Here is a 17,338-nt window from a genome sequence, read left to right as displayed (position 1 = left end):
CTGACAGGGCAGCCTTCAATGCTACGCACGCAGGAAAGGTACGGCACGGTGCTAGCACACAGCACGACCTGAATACGGATGATATAAATTAAAATGAAAGCTGACATCTCATTTCAGCACAGACGTCCCATCTCAATGATATCCACTTAGAGATCTCAGTCAAATACACTTTGAGAACCAATTGACTTTTTAGGAACAAAAGTCAAGTTTACAACAAGGAACAATACACTTGGTCAAAGTAAAGCTTCACTGTGTTTCAATATAGAGTTTCAGAGCAAATTATTTGCTACTTGTGTACATACATAGCACTAATGGAAAAATAAGGGTAAAATAAACTTGCTACTTTTCTACCTATATAAACACATCATTCCCTTGACTTACAACACATATCAATACATGTTTCTTATTTCACATAAAAGTATACCTGAGGTATAAAAACAAAACAAAATTACTAGAGCATAGTAATTATTTTATATGAGATACACAACTGCATAAAGCAGCAGTAGCTACCAAAAAAAGAGGAAAAAAAAACCCCAAAAACACTCGATTTCTAAAAATAAAGTAATACCTTATATCAACTGGTTAAAAGAAGAAAGCATTCCTGTTTCTTGGCCAAATATCATCACAATAATAAAACTATGCCTAAGGACAATACACACTTAATAATGACGGTGCCCTGGGAGATTCACCTGTGTTGTGGATGGTTCTCCCAGACCCTCTCGTCTTTTACATAAAAATATATGGACAAAAGCCATAGTTATTGCCACAGATGGAATATTTTCACATACTTTTAGGTTCTTAGATATGTTTTAGATAGTTGAGGCAGCTAGAACTTTGATACACACTGAAATTATTTCTTTACATTCTCCTTTGGGTCAGGGAAGGAAGAATCTCGCCTCAATAAAATTTGAAACTTGGATTTATGTAAATAGTGGATTTGAAAAGTCTATTTATCTCCTCTTAAAATGGTAATTTTTTAAAAAAAGAGCCAATACAAAAGTAGATCATTTCCCAGTGCTGACAATTAAGACTGGTCTACACAAGTAAGCCTGGAAGGATTTTCCAGTGGCATCTGTAGCACTTTTACATCCACAAAAGAAGCCGCATTGTATAACTTCAGGCCATGCTTAGGTGCTTTCACTGAGAAATTAACAATAAAATTACATAAAAGCTGTCTGAAGCTTGTGGCAAGTAGGAATGAGAAGTTTCAACATTCCATCTGTACAATTGCTACTCTTATATCTCTGGCTTTAAAAAAAAATAAAAGTGAAATATTGCTCAAAGAATTACTTTGCCCATTTTCCTAAATTAGACAGAGCTATCTTCCTTTCGATAAGTGAATTAAAAAGCCAATTTTCCACTTAGCCTCTCCTACTACTTCAGCCTTTCCTTGCTAAGAACTTAGTAAAATAAAGTAAATGAAAGAAAAGTCAGGGGAAAGAATCAGCAGTCACAGTAAATATCAGAAACTCTATTTTTTACTGATACCCGGAGAAGTAACTTCATCTAACGCAGAGAAGTCGAGCGCTATCTGCCACTTGGAATGCGTTCTGGATACAAAGGGGATCACAGTTCCTCCAAAAAACTAAATGTTATGTTTTGACTACTTTAGAAAAGCTTTAACTTTGCTCATTAATGTGGAAACCATGAGGGCTTACCCTGTAAAGAGGATGGCACTTGTCCCTGAAGCAGGGAGTCAATCGGGCATAGATCTGTAGGCTGTAGTAGTAAGCTGCCAGCTGCAGACATAGCGCAGAGTGGGACTGCTTTTCAAAGCATCTGTTAGCATCTAACACCTAGGAGGGAGCATGACAGAATTAACTCAGCTGAAAGGAAGTTAGCAAGATCATTATGAACCATTACATTTCTAGTCATTACTGTGGAATTTTGGTACAGAGTTTCCATCCTTTCAACTCAAACTCAAGCTCAAGCTCAACTTAATATACTATATTAAAATTCAGAAGGCACTACAAAGACGGATCCTGTGGATGTAAAAGTAGATTTAAATTTAAGCTAACATTATAGAATTCACTCCTAGATACTGACCAGAGTCCTTTCGGCATCTAAGGACTATCAGAAGGAAATGATATATAATAAATAATTTTACCAATGAAAATCCCCAGCACAGATTTTTAGTGTATTCATTTTTAAGTTCTTCTTCAATGGTAAGGGCAAACTTACCTGTGGTAAGGCAAGGAGATAAGCCAAAGCCAAGGTCATGTCATTTGGCAAAGCATCACTTGCTAGTTGCAAGAGAACTGAATGTAGAAAAAAAACAAAACAAAAAACCCACACATTATTTTGCTTCAGGATGCACATGGCATTCACAGTTACTAAGTGACATATTTTTACCCTATATGATTTCAACAGATAGTTTCAAAAGACTCTTTAAGACCTTTTATGAAAGTCTATTCAGCACCATCTAAACAGAGATCACATGAAACTATGTGCTACTATGTTATATAGTAACATTTTCTTAACTTGGAAAAAGTATGCTGTTTGTCATACATGAGGAAATCCTGTTAGGGCGGCTGCAAAGTTAAGTGGAAAGACATCAATAAGGATGATTTCTGAAGGCTGGGTCTTTAAATTTTAAAGACGCAGACTGTGCTATGAAATTATGTATATCAACGATAGCTACTGTGGAAGGTGACCATATGATCAGAGCAATAAAATAGCTTCCTCAGAGCAAATGTAGAGTTACTACAATGATGATAACATGATTTTGTTCCTCCTGAGACTACTGCTCTTCATCACACTCCACAAAAATAAAATCCATCTCTTGCTTTGTTTACATGTTTTAAAATATCCCAGCCATTAAAAACTTCTTTTCCACAAAAATTTTTATTCGAGCAACAACCTGCCAATGCCAAAGCTTTAATATGAGAGTACCTTCCCAATAAGGTCTGTGTTTATATACAGTTCTTTTTAATAAGGATGTATTCTATTCATTTAGGGTCCTAGTGACAAATACTGAGTAGTCATATGTAATCACAATGCAAACCTTTAATTTTTTAAAAAAATACACTCTCATGATCTACACTAATGAGGGGGAACAGTATATGAATAACCCAAAGTAAATCATATTTGACTTCGCTAATGCACCATATGATTTTCTTCTAGGAGATTTACCTTCCTAATTATGCCTTACTTGGACTAATATTTAAGCCATTTGTATACTCTATGTTCACTTGATAGTCTGGGCAGTGGGGCTGTGGGAGAGTGAGGAGCAACCTACAAGTGAGTGAAGTGTCACAGGCTGACCCAGAACTCAAAATTTCCTGCAGATGATTCACAGAGTAAAAGATACTCAGCTTTCTCCACTGGGCCTCTGCAAAGAGAATACCTGTTCTCTAAATACTCATTTCCTATGTGGTCTCCGAACTTTATCCACCAAATGGACCACCAGTCAGCCTCCGGCCTCTGAACTCCCAGGCAATGGTACGGTTTCAGAGATGTTTTCTAATCAAAAGCTATTCATTTCAAGGCCCACTTCCAAATTCATTCCTTCATTCAACATCAATGAACTTTTTCTGAACCAGACAGTGCCCTAAGGTAAGAATCAGAGTCCCTGCCCTTTAGGAATAAACAGACGAGGGCAAGAGAAACTCTCTAAACAAATAATAATACAATGCAAAGGGCCCAAATTAAAGTTTACACAAACAATTATGAGAGCAAAAAAAAAAAAAAAGTTATAAAATTGGTGAATATACACTAGAAGACTACTAAAAATGGAAAGATGAAGGGCTTAAGCTGTAAATTTTGGACACCAGAAGATACAGCAAGAGAAAGTATGTAAGCTTAACCTGCCGAAAATTCTGACTATTTGAGAAAGATTTACTTAGAGTCTAGAAATTACATACTTTACAAACACACACATAGACATATACACAGGGCTGTCATTTTGACTTATGTCTGCCTTATACATTCTGCCATTCAGTATCTGCCTAATAGTCCTTCAGGACCCTTATTTTGAGGGGGAAAAAATCTGTTTAATATATTAATAATTCTTTTCTGTTACTTTCCTTTCTCATAGTCTTTAATAAGGCAACGTCAAGTAGTTTTTTCCACCCTCATTTTAATTTTCTTCTTATATTTCCCTCCTTTACATGCAAAAGAGGCCAATTTTCAAACAAGCCTATCTGAACCCACTCATCAAAATTAGCACTGTCTCCCTCAAAAGAGCCCCTCAGGACCCCTTTCTTCAGAAAGATGGCTGTTTCTCTAGCTATTGGAGGACCTTCCTTCTTGCAGTTGTGATTGGAGCCAATGTCAGACTCACCTGGAAAATTAAGTCGCATTATCGACTATCTTCTAGTCACAACTAACTTTTTTTATGACAAGGTCAATTCAATCTTTCACTTTATTTAATGTGCATTTGCCTGTATCCAAAGACCAAAGCACTCTCAAGGGATGAGGACATGCTACCACTGAAGATATTCTGAAGAACATGCTATATGCCTGAAGAAAACTTCAAAGCAAAAGCAACAAAAGCAAAAACCACCAAACAAAAAACAAAACCAACAAAAAAGAACATTGATGACATTATTGGAATGAAGGCATAGTCTCCAGGAGACATCTTAGAAGGAGAGAATCCTCATCTGAATTCATAAATTCCAGTAGGTTTATTTTTAAAACAGTTCATTATATCATAGATACAACTCAAAATATGGTCACTAAAATTTTTGAACATATGTAATTGAATACAAAGCTTATAATAGGCAAAAAAGAAAAGGAATATACAATTTTCATAGGCTCAAAGTAATAAAAAAAATCACCCTCAGAGAGCTGTCTAAAGGGTCATCATTGCTATTTTTACTAAGCAGTGAAAGTCATCACCCTAAAATACAAATTTTTGCTCCAAGTGAATAATATCTATTACACATAGACTTTACTTCGTAGATAAAACCGTATGGATCATGTTTATATTCTGTATTTTACCCCTGTTGTGACAGTGTAGGGGCTTTGCTAGTCCTGAGATTGCCCTACCCAGGTCTAGCTAATTCCTAGAGAGAGCAAACAACTTCCCTGTGAGTACACCTTTGACATACAAACCAACCAGTCCAGTGCCCGTACTTTGAACCACCTCCTCCATCTTGGCTTTACGCTCCAAGAGGCAATAGCCTCTGTCCTAATCACCCCACAGCCAGGAAAGAGACAATTTGGAGACCACCACTATATCCCAGAGCACACCAAAATTATCCATACTTCCAATCTTAAGCTTGCCCAAGCTTGCCTACCCTGCCTCGCCCATTCCTTCCGATGAAAACCTGAGACTTTTGCCCATGCTTTCCCTGGCTCCTTCTGCCCCTGGACCACCTGGGTGCTTCTCCACCTGTGGTGTGCCCTGCCCTGTTTCTAGGGATCTATGTGTATAAACTTCTTCCTTCATGACAATCATTTCCATGTCTGAGTCTTACCAATACCTGCATAAAATCAAAATCCCAGGTACATTTCAGAACAACAACTAAAACAAAATCTATAAATATGCAATGAATCTCTAGCCTACAACATTGGGCAGAATGACACAGAGGGAAGGAAACCATCTTCAGAACCAGAAAGTCCTGGAATCAAAGCTTAGCCGCCCTACTGATTTACTCCATAACTCTGAGTTTCAGAATTCAGAAGGTTTTGGACTTTAGAAGGTTATGATGGACACATACCATGTCTTACATGATACCCTCAGGATGGTCTGGGAGCACCCAATAATCAAAGACATTAACATTTCTGCTGCAAAACATTTGAATATTCATATTAAGTGAGATAAGCGAAGACTATAAGTAGCCTCATGTGACTGTAGTTCAGGCTTCGATGCCAAACAAGTCACAAAAAATCTTTTTGGTTTTCAAAGCATTTTAGATTTGAGGTCTGAGCATTATTTGCCTCCTGTGTAAATTAGGATTAATGAGGTAAAGTACACAAAGTGAACAGCATCTCTCTACCATAGAGAAAGCACCGAGTAGGTTCTCTTCCTCCCTCTATAAAATACGGGCTTGAGGGAGCAAATGATTTTCTTCCATTATGACATGTTTTGATTTCCCCCTAAAAATGATCAACAGGCTCTTTCATTAATAACTACCACAGTAGTAACAGAGACAATTAATTCCATTTTATAAAAATCATAACAAATTAACAACTACATTTAAACATGAAGACTAATTTCACTACGAAGCCACAGCAGACAACAGTCACACCTGACTATTGGAAACAATTCTGCTACCATATTTATTGTTGCTTTGCTGCTTCTCACTGAGCACTCAACAATCATTGGGATTAGTTACTTCTCACAACCTCTACGAAGAAGTTAACTGTTTTCCTCAATTTACAAAAGAGGATTTAGAGTCGCAGTTAGTCTCTTTTCTATTTGCCCTGTGCCAACACACAAGCGAATCACCTCAGTCCTGGGAAAACATATTCTTCCCTTGGCAACTCTCCATTCGGACTAACTCAATAGCCCCTTTGTTTTCACCGCCGAACTTCGTGAGTGAGTGGTCTGCACCTCTGCATCCACCACCTTGAAACCCCCTCTTTCTTCCAGTTCCTCCCACCCTGGGTCCCAACTCACACTGCCTCCACAGTTCAGCAAAGCCAATGGTCTTTCTCTCTGCTTTTTCTCTCGGATCCCACTGTGGCCCTAGACACTGCTAGATAGTCTCTCCTTTCGCTTCAGGGACCCCGAGTCTCCGCATCTGCTCCTCAAATGATCCTTCTCTGTCTGTGTGTCACCAGATCCTCTTCTTCCTCCTCGACTGCTCAATGTGGGTACTCGGTTAAGTTATTTCGTCATTATCTCTTAATCCCACTTTACATTTTGCCCCTTGAAGAACTCAATTATGTTCTTAATTTCAACTGGCATCTTAGTCTATTTTCCCCAGTATTTATCTCTAGGCTTGACCCATCTCACAAGACTTGCATCATCAACTGCCTGTTGGACATTGCCACTCAAATATTACCCCAAATGCGTCTTTCTTTACCCAATATCTTTTGTATTTCTGAAATAATATGCTATTCTCCCAATAAGCCAAACTTAAAACTCCAGAGTTATCTTGGACTTCATCCTCTCCTCTGCTGCCAACATTCAGGCCATCATCAAATCCTGCTGAATCATTTCCAAAGAACTTTTTCACATATGGTTTCTATTTTCACTGCCACGAACTCTAGTTTAGGCTTTCATTGTTAAAAAACTGGACTCTTTCAATAGCCTCCCAACTCTACGTAATACCTTCAGTCTTTCTACTTCTAATCATTTCATAGTTATTTGAATCAAGCACTGAGTAATGATGTCACTCTTCAGCTTAAAAATAAAACCTTCATTAGTTTCCCATTTCTTAAAAAATAAGTTAAAATTCTTATTTGACATTTAAAGTCTCCATAAATATGAGCCAACCTTAATTTGTGGTTTTAATTGCAATTAAACTTATCCTGTACACCAGCCAAATTAGTCTGACATCCAAACTCTCTGCCTGTGTTCATACCATTTCTTTGTATAACAATACTAAAATTACTCTAAAACAAAAATACCTATGCTTTTAAAAATATCTCCTCTGATAAGGCAAATACAAGACAGATGCTTTGCACGAATTAGCTCCAAGTATCTCAAAACCCTGCAAGGAGATAGTATTATCTTGCTTTTACCCAGCTTGGAAGCTTATATAAATTAGCCAAACTCATAAAGGCAGTTCATCCTTAAAGATAAGAAACAGGAGATTCAAAACAAGATAGATCTCTTTCCCTATCAGTACTTTAGGCTATTGACAATCTTATGCTATTATAAACAATGAACATATGCCACTTTTTTAATGTGTATGAATGCATTCATAGCATAAATTGCTAGATGCAGAACTACTGGGTCAAACAATACATGCAACTATAAATTTTGCAGCTATTGCTATGTGTTTTTTAAATTCTCACTTTAAGCCAATGCTCAGTGCAGCATCTCCTCCAGTACCGATGTTGAGCTGGGAACACTTCGCCCACTTGAACATCTGTGTGGCCTATTTCCCTAGAGGGTCCTTGACATCTATTTCAACCACCCAAAATAGTTCGAGGATGGTCAAAATTCTCTCCACGAGGTAAGCCTTCATTTATGAGTTGATTCCTCAGAATTCATCCTAAGAAAAAGGCACCTTGGCTTTCTATTCCTTTTTCGGGGGGAACTATGACTCAGACTTTAACCTCACTGTCATCTGATGAACTCCAATGAAATCCGGAAGAGAGATTCTATTTAAATTCTTCAATTTAAGATTGGGTGATTGGGCTCTCTTATTAGAACAGCCCTCCTGCAGATGAAGACTATTATATAAACTCTAGACAAAGTATAAAACACAAGTATCAGAAGGGACTGGAGAGCTACCTAAAGCACTTAGAAACTGGAGGGTGGTTGCCATTTGGAAGAATGAATGGTACGGGTGAGTTTCCCATTTCACAGCTTCTATCTTGAGGGTAAGCCCCTGTCTGTGCCATGCTGGGCAGGTTAAACTCAGAAAACCTGTAGTCTTGAAGAACCAGAGCCCAGAAAAACCACAACACCTAGTAGGTAAAAGTGGTGGTTTGTTACAAAACTAAACAAACACATATTCTTTGACCCAGTAATTCCACTCTTAGAATATATATCCTATGATTCCACTTAATGAATACTAGAACAGTCAAAACTAATCTATGCTGGGGAAAAAACCAGAACATGGGTTGTTTTCTAGGGAGTGCGGGGTGAGTGTTTACTGGGAAAGAGGCATAAGCTTTCTGGGGTGATGATAATGTTCTGTATCTTGATAGGAGTGAGGGTTACACAAGTGCTGCATTTGTCAGTTTTCATACGGTTGTCATACAATTAAGATTTTTTATTTCATTGTAAATTTAATCTCATAAAAAAGTAATAAATACTAACTGTGGTTAAAAATATGCACAGTGTAGTGTCAAGGAGTGAAGTGTACTGCTGTCTGCAGCTTACTTTGAAATGCATCAGAAAATAAGTTGAATTTGGTGGACGGATAGAGGGGTGGAGAAATATATGCACAGTAAGCATGGTAAAATGTTAATGGTAGAATCTAGGAAGGTATATAGGAGTTCACTGTAGAATTTTTTCAATTCTCCTGTGAATTTTAAATTTTCTCAATAGAATGTTAGAGGAAGAAAAGAGAAAAAAATCCTCTCTGATAAATATGTCAAATACTCAAGCTCCTATCAATTATTCCCCAAAGGAGGTTTCCTGAAAGATACTATGGACAATTTATATATGCCTGGTCTCCAGCATGCACTTAGCCAGCTGAGTTTCTGGCCACACTAGACCGATGATCTTCCAGCTGCTTCAAGAGTGGAAGAATCATAGGCACCAAGTACACCGCACTCCATGTGACCTCAGTTTGAAAGGAAAGGAATCAAATCTCTCTCTTAATTCCTAACACAATGGTTGTTGAAGTTATCTCGTGACATCTTTTTTCGGCCACACACTGGTCCCAGCTTATTAATCTCTACACCCCAAGTGCCTAGCCCGGGCCCCTCCTAACTAACTGATGAACTGTTAGAGGAAACTGATGAGAACAGGTGAAAACATCAGTCCTCACTCTACCTCCGGGCATCAAAACTGTCTTAGCAGCCCTTACAGAGACTCAAAGATTCTTAAAAAGTTGCATTTAAACTCTGCACACAGGAAGCTTCTCAGCCTTGGAATCTGCAAACCTTCAGAAGAAATATGTGACAAAAATTTCAGAGTCGATAGTAGGTAGACTGATCAGAGAGAGAGGGTCTCCCTGGGATCCACAAGATGTCATATTGACTGGAGACTGAATCACAGGGACTTTACCATTTAAGATAAACTAAGAAAGCAAAACAAAACAACTCCTGCCCTACCTTTAGTAGTGTTTATGAATTTAATTTGTAATGCTAGTTCTCAAACCTTGAATTCAATGCATTTTCTAAACAAATTATACAGCCAAAATCAGATGAAATCATGCCGAAGCCTCCAAGCACTAATTCTCTGCAAAATAAGTGCCTCTGGAGAGCAATCTACAATAAATTTAATTCCAGAACTAAATTTAGAGGAAAGTTGCCCATATTATTGATTTGGAAATCATTAGCCATTAAATCATTCATTTTGCTAAATAAATAATGATCAATATTCTTTAGCTAGTCTCCATAAAAGTCTTTTCATCAACTTTATTAAAAAATTCTAAAAAGTCAGATCATGTTGGGAAGTTTAATTTGCATTATGACCTACTTCTGAACCAAAGTCAGGAATCACATTTTTTTACCATAATTTTTAATTTGGGTCATTGACCTATATCAGTCTTCAATTCTGCTGAATTTCTGACAAATATTTGACATTATAAAAAAGCCAAAGATATCTGTTCCAGATATATTGGCGTTATCAAAAGGTACAAAATGTGGTAGTATATATGGTTATAGAGGGTATACTCTAAGAAAGCATCCACTTTTCAGACCTTTAACAATGTAGTTCTATTATTTTGCCTTTTTGTAAAGCATATCTCTTGTTTGAGAGGCATTCAAATTCACATACATGTACAGGCATACCTCAGAGAAATTGCAGGTTCTGCTAAAAATCACTGTAATAAAGCAAATATTGCAGTGAATCAACTCACACCAATTTTTTTGTTTCCCAGTACACATAAAAGTTATGTTTACACTATACCATAGTCTATTAAGTATGCAATAGCATTATATTAATTAAAAAACATTTTATTGCTAAAAAATTCTAAGGATTATCTGAGCCTTAAGCAAGTTGTAATCTTTTTGCTGGTGGAGGGTCTTGCCTCAATGTTGACGGCTGCTGACTGATCAGGGTGGGTAGTTGCTTAAGTTTTTGGTGACTATGGCAATTTCTTAAAATAAGACAACAATGAAGCTTACCGTATCAATTGACTCTTCCTTTCACAAAAGATTTCTCTGTAGCATGCGATACTGTTTGATGACATTTTACTCACAGAACTTCTTTCAAAATTGGAGTCAATCCTCTCAAACACTGCCACTACTATCTCCACTAAGTTTATGTAACATTCTAAATCCTCTGTTGTCATTTCAACAATGCCCATAGCATTTTCACCAGGAGTAGATTCCATTATATTTTAAGAACTCACTCTCTTTGACCCTCCATACAAAGTGACCCCTGATGTGTTAAGGTTTTATCATGGGATTGCAGCGGTTCAGTCACATCTTCAGGCTCCACTTCAAATTCTAGTTCTCTTGCTATTTCAAACACACCTGTAGTTACTTTCTCCACTGATGTCTTGAACCCCTCAAACTCATCCATAAGGACTGAAATCAACTTCTTCCAAACTCCTGTTAATGTTGACATTTTAACCTCCTACCATGAATCAGAAATGTTCTTGCAAGCTAAAAATCAAAATCCTAAGCCCTCTGCTAACTGAACGGACGCCTCTCAGCCAAGGGGACCCCAGAAACATCTTAAAGCTGAGGTTTCCAGCCATGACGGGATGGGAGAGATAAAGCACAATTGCAAATGCATGTGATTTCCGTTTTTCATAAATATTCATGAATCCTCCTATAGCTTGTTAAATATGTATATTTGACCACCCCACTCATAAAATCTTATTCCTTTGTCTGTCCTTTGAAGCACATGTGTCGACTTCTAGCCTGGGCTCTGCTTTTCAGCCGGTTGGAATGGCTGCCCCACAGGCTGCTACCCTTTATGAGAAATAAAGCTCTCCTTTTTCCAAAGTATAGAATTATTATTTTTTTTTTTAGTTAACATTCTCAATGCCATCTAGAATGGTGAATCCTGTACAGAAGGTTTTCGATTTACTTTGCCAAGATCCATCAGAGCAATCACTACCCAGGGCAGCTATAGCCTTATGGAATGTATTTCTTAACTAAGACTTGAAAGTCAAAATTACTCCTTGATTCATGAGCTACAGAATGGATGCTATGTTAGCAGGCATGAAAACAACAATAACTTCCTTGTACATTTCCATTTGAGCTTGTAGAGGACCAGGTACAGTGTCAATGAGCAGTGATATTTTGAAAGTAATCTTTTTCTGAGCAGTAAGTCTCAACAGTGGGCTTAAAATATTCAGTAAACCATGCTATAAACAGATGTGCTGTCATCCAGACTTAGTTGTACCACTTACAGATCACAAGCAGAGCAGATTTAGCATAATTCTTAAGGGTTCTAGGATTTTCAGAATGGTAAATGAGCATTGGCTTCAACTTAAAATCTCCAGATGCATTAGCCCCTGACAAGACAGTTAGCATGTCCTTTGAAGCCAGGCATTGACTTTTCCCTCACTATGAAAGCCCTAGATGGCATTTTCTTCTAATATAGGGCTGTTTTGTCTACATCGAAAATCTATTTCGTGTAGTCACCTTCATCAGTGATCTTAGCTAGGTCCTCTGCATAACGTGCTGCAGCTTCTACATCACACTTGCTGCTTCACCCTGCACTTTTATGTTATGGAGATGGCTTCTTTCCTTAAACCTCACGGACCAACCTCTGCTGGCTTTCAGCTTTTCTTCTGCAACTTCCTCACATCTTTCAGCCTTAATAGACTTGAAGAGAGTTAGGTCCTTGCTCTGAATTAGGCTTTGGCTTAAGGGAATGTTGTGACTGGTTTGATTTTCTATACAGCCCACTAAAACTTTCTCCGTATCAGCAATAAGGCTGTTCCATTTTCTTATCATCTGTGTGTTCACTGGAGTAGCACTTATAATTTCCTTCAAGAACTTTTCATGTACATTCATAACTTGGCTAACTATTTGGTGCAAGAAGTCAAGCTTTCGGCTTATCTCAGCCTTTGAGATGCCTTCCTCACTAAGCTTAATTGTTTCTAACTTTTGATGTAAAGTAAGAGATGTGTACGTCTTCCTGTCATCTTGGAGACCATTATAGGGTTATTAATTAGTCTAATCTCAATACTCTTGTGTCTCAGGGAATAGGAAGATCCAAGGAGGCAGGAAGAGAGAGAGAATGGCTGGTTGGTGGAGCAGTCAGACCACACACAACATTTATCAATTAAGTTCACTGTCTTATGTCGGCATGGTTCATGTCATCCCAAAACAATCACAATAGTAACATCAAAGATCACTGATCGCAGATCACCATAATAGATATAATAATAATAAAACAAGTTTGAGATATTCTGAGAACTACAAAATGTAACATAGAGACATGAAATGAGCACATGCCAATAGACTTGCTTGATGTAGGGGTGCCACAAATCTTCAATTTTTATTTAAAACACACACACACACACACACACACACAGTATCTGTGAAGCACAACAAAATGAATTATGCCTGTTTTTCAAACTAAATAATAAAAATATTGCATAAGTGTATAAGCCAATATATGTAAACATACTGGTTATTACTTCAGTCCATTAATGTGCCAATCAACAGGTGATACGCCCACATCCAACCCAGTATTTTCTTAAGGTCTCACATTCTATCTGTACAAACTACCCTGATAACCAATCATATTTAATCCATGGGCAACTGATTTAAGACAATAACAAGAAAAGACAAGCAAAAAGTAATAAAGAATAATTAAACAAGGGAAGAGTAATATGACTACACTCTCCATATATGTTAAATATCAACTGCCATGAATGTAATAATAGTTTTTTGGCGAAAAAAGGAAACATATCCATAACTGTGAAATATACCTGATTAGAGAATGATAAGAGGTAGAAAAACATGCATCTCAGGTGAAAGAAAAATGATATACTTAGTAAAAACCTTCAGTACTCAAGGGACCAGCATAGTGGATAGTGAAGCGGTATTTGCCTCTCCTCTTCCCACTGCATATAAACAGTGATTGAAAGAAAACAATTATCTAAAAATACATTATACTATCAGGTTTGGGGGGAAGTAGCAGTTGTATTCCCTGTAAACATTTTCCCAAATTTTACTCCACGCAGCAATGTGCTCAGTTAGAAGATGGACTGTCCAGGCTCACTGGCAGTTAAATGTGGCCAGTAACACGTAAGAACAAATTGTGGATCGGACGTCCAAGAAAACCGCTTTTTTTCATCCCTTTCCTCCTCGCTGATGCACAGAATATAGACAAGACAGCTGGAGTTCCAGCAGCTTTGAATCATGAGGTATTCGGGAAGGACGGCAGAGCAGAGAGAGAGGGAACTGAAAAAATATAGTCAAGGAAACTACCACAGGGCCTTGAAAGGAAGTAAGGAGGCTAAAGAGAAAAAAAAGCACAAATGTAAGCTGTCTTTGGTAAACTTGCACACGTTTCTTTCTTTTCAAAAAATATTACACGAGAAGGTATGCCACAAACTAGAAAATTCTGAATATCAAATATACATTGACCTTCTATTAAGCATAAAAACAGGAAAGAAATATTTATTGAGCACTTTATACCATTCACTATGAGAATCACTTTATATAATTAGCAACTTAAACACAGGAAATTACATTTTATTTAACCTTTTAAATCCTCAATATAAATAAATGTCTAGAAAAAAGTAGGTTCTCAATAAATGCTTTAAAAAAATGAACACATGAATGGATAAATGCATGAATCATGGGGTCAAGTTAAGCAATTCAAAATTACTAAAAAATTTATTTTTCCTAACTCTCGTTCATTCACACTTCTTAGTTATTGTTCTCCTAATATGAGTTACACACTATCAAGAAACTAGAACCTTCTTTCTTACCTTCTGTTGTTGGAAATACTTCTTCGCCTTCAGTTTTAGCCTCTGCCAGTTTCCCAGTTCTCAGCAGGACTTCCGCAAAGCTTTCTACTGGGACGTGCTGATAAGTGTCATACGTCACTTCAGACTAGACAAAAGAAACAGTTTTACCATTTCGTAGGGTGTGCTTTTTTCTTTCAACATAACCTCAGAAAACACAATTAAAGGATTTTATGTCTCCTGGTCATTTGAATAACTTATCACTTATTTAAGCACATTATTTTATGTAACATTTTAAATAGACTTCAATCTCATAATCTATCATAACATATATGAAAGAAATCACATAAAACCAATGAATAACACGAGTAAGGACCAAGATAAAGAAGTACATTTTCAGGAAAATTTTAGTTTTTGCTTATACTATCTACAATAGCACGAGAGTTAATTTTTTTTTTAATTTTGTTTTGATGTAAAGCATGACAATTAAATCTATCTTCTTAGGCACATTGTCCTTACCTCAGCGACAAATGGATTAGAGATGACAGATTCGTAAAAGGGATGACACCCTTGCCTTTCTAGATCTTCATTGGCTATAGTTCCAATTTTATAAGCACCACCAAATTCTTGCCCCTGAATAAAACAAGGTAAAGAACAATGGATAAAAAGAAAGCAAGCAAGGAGGGAGAGAAAGAGAGAGGGAGGGAGGAAGAAAAGGCTGATTGCAGAAGAAATTGATCAGTGTGCTTCCTGTGACCTAAAGCGAGAGTGTCAGAGGGACGCAGATACCCAGCAGAGAATGTAATAACGACTACAGTCTAAGAGCAGCACTTCAACCCACCATGCACTGCCTTTTGATGTCCTGGTCACTTTGACATCGGTGAATCAGAAACACTGAAGCAGTAAGCGTTGTAAATATGTTAAGTTTTCTATACTACAGTCGGAATAACCACCCTAAAACATCATCGCATCCGTGTTGCTGCCCTGCTTTAAAATCTAAACTATGTAGAATAACATTTTAGGTTATTAAATGTTAATTAACATTAAAGGCTAAATCTTCACCCAAACCAAACTGACCTACGTTATGCACCCTTTCGACATCTACGCCTTTCCCCTCACTGGGAAGGTCCTGTCCCTGCTGACTGCCTGATTAGATCCCATCTTTCCTTCCAGGCCCAGCTCAGACCTCACCTGCTGACACCTTGCCAGATCCAAGCAAGAGGATGTGACTATGCCCCCTTCACGATCTTCATCTCCTTCACAACTATCACTCCCATGCAGGCCTTTAAGACTTGTTACCAGCATTCCTGATTAGCAAGTACTTTAGTATCTCTAGTATACAGTTAATTATCTTTATGTTTTGTTCTCCCCAAATAGATTGTAAAGTTCCTTACTGGAAGAACCAAGTAAAAGACATTCACACATCCCTCCAAAGTTTATTGTGCACCTCCTTTACACCAAGCATACTCTAGGGAAACAATACAGCCACTGCCACAAATGATGATAAAAGTTGCAGGTTACATTTAATAAAAATTACATATTAGGCAAGTGTTAAATACTTTAAACATAAAGCCTCAAAAAATTCAACAGGTGAGGCAGAAAAATAACCATAATCATAATCCAGTGTGATGCCTGAAGTGGTAAGAGATACACAGACTTACCCCAAAGTCAAGTACAAAGCCTCTCAGTAAATGGCATCTTCATTTACCCAACTGTTTGGACCATCATCCTTAGGTCTCCTCTTTCCCACACAGCCCATGTCCAGACCATCAGAAGGTCCACAAAATGCACCCCCAAAATGACCACTTCCCACTTCCTTTATGGCTACCCTCGGTCCAAATCACCACCACCTCTCACCTGAGAACCGGACTAGAGATCTCACTATTTCTTTGCTGATCCCTGTAGGCAGCTCTCCTCACAGCAGTTAAATGATCTTAGTAAAAGTAAAGTTGGATCACAGAACTGCATTGCTTAAATTCTCCAAAAGCTTTCCATCTTACTCAGAACAAAATCTACAGTCGTAATTACCACCTGTTTAAGGCTTTAAATGACGGGCTCCCCACCACCACTCTGATCTCCTCTCCTACCATTCTCTCCGCTGTTCGCTCTGCTCAAACCACATCGGCTCCCTTTATGCTCTATGCAGATGTCAAGCGTGTTCCCCCACCAGGGACTTTGCACTTGTTCTATTTCACGCAATTGTATTTCTGTTCAAACTGATTCCTTTTCTGAGAAATCTAACTTCTCTATCTAAATCAGAACTCTACTTCCCCAGTGCCATCACGATTCATTTATCTTGCTTAAGTTATCTTCATAATGCTCATTACCACCTGCCATTACATTATTATACAAATATTTTGTTTTCTGTGTCTCCCCCACTGAAATATAAGTTCCACGGGGGAAGGGAATTAGACTTAAGTGTATCCCCACTCGATTTCTAGTGATTAGCACAGGATCTGACATACAAAAAATGCCTAAAAACCAGGCATGGCAGCTGACAACTGTAATCCTAACACTTTGTGAGGCCAAAGCAGGAGAATCACTTGAGGCTGGGAGTTTGCGACCAGCCTGGGCAACACAGCAAGACCTTGTCTCTGCAAAAAAAATTTTAAAAATTAGCCAGGTGTGGTGGTGTGCCGCTGTAGTCCTAACTACTGGGGAGGCTGAGGTGGGAGGATCGCCTGAGCCCAGGAGTTTGAGAGTACAGTGAGCTATGATTG

General features: G+C 37.9%; 1 protein-coding gene across 1 annotated transcript in view; it reads right to left on the bottom strand.

The window, feature by feature from the left end:
• Nucleotides 1-17,338, bottom strand: part of NBAS (neuroblastoma amplified sequence) — a 487,556-nt gene that overhangs the window by 169,925 nt on the left and 300,293 nt on the right. The window contains exons 33-36 of the mRNA XM_012653069.1: nucleotides 15,138-15,251; nucleotides 14,643-14,766; nucleotides 2,182-2,258; nucleotides 1,659-1,796 (exon numbers count right to left, since the gene is read on the bottom strand). Of these exons, the coding sequence (XP_012508523.1) occupies nucleotides 1,659-1,796; nucleotides 2,182-2,258; nucleotides 14,643-14,766; nucleotides 15,138-15,251 (453 nt within the window). The remainder of the gene's footprint in view (nucleotides 1-1,658; nucleotides 1,797-2,181; nucleotides 2,259-14,642; nucleotides 14,767-15,137; nucleotides 15,252-17,338) is intronic.

Source organism: Propithecus coquereli, unplaced genomic scaffold (genome assembly GCF_000956105.1).
Source record: "Propithecus coquereli isolate 6110/MARCELLA unplaced genomic scaffold, Pcoq_1.0 Scaffold41, whole genome shotgun sequence".
Classification (NCBI taxonomy): domain Eukaryota; kingdom Metazoa; phylum Chordata; class Mammalia; order Primates; family Indriidae; genus Propithecus; species Propithecus coquereli.
The sequence above is the reverse complement of the archived record's forward strand: the minus strand, read 5'-3'. Positions and strand labels throughout refer to the sequence as shown.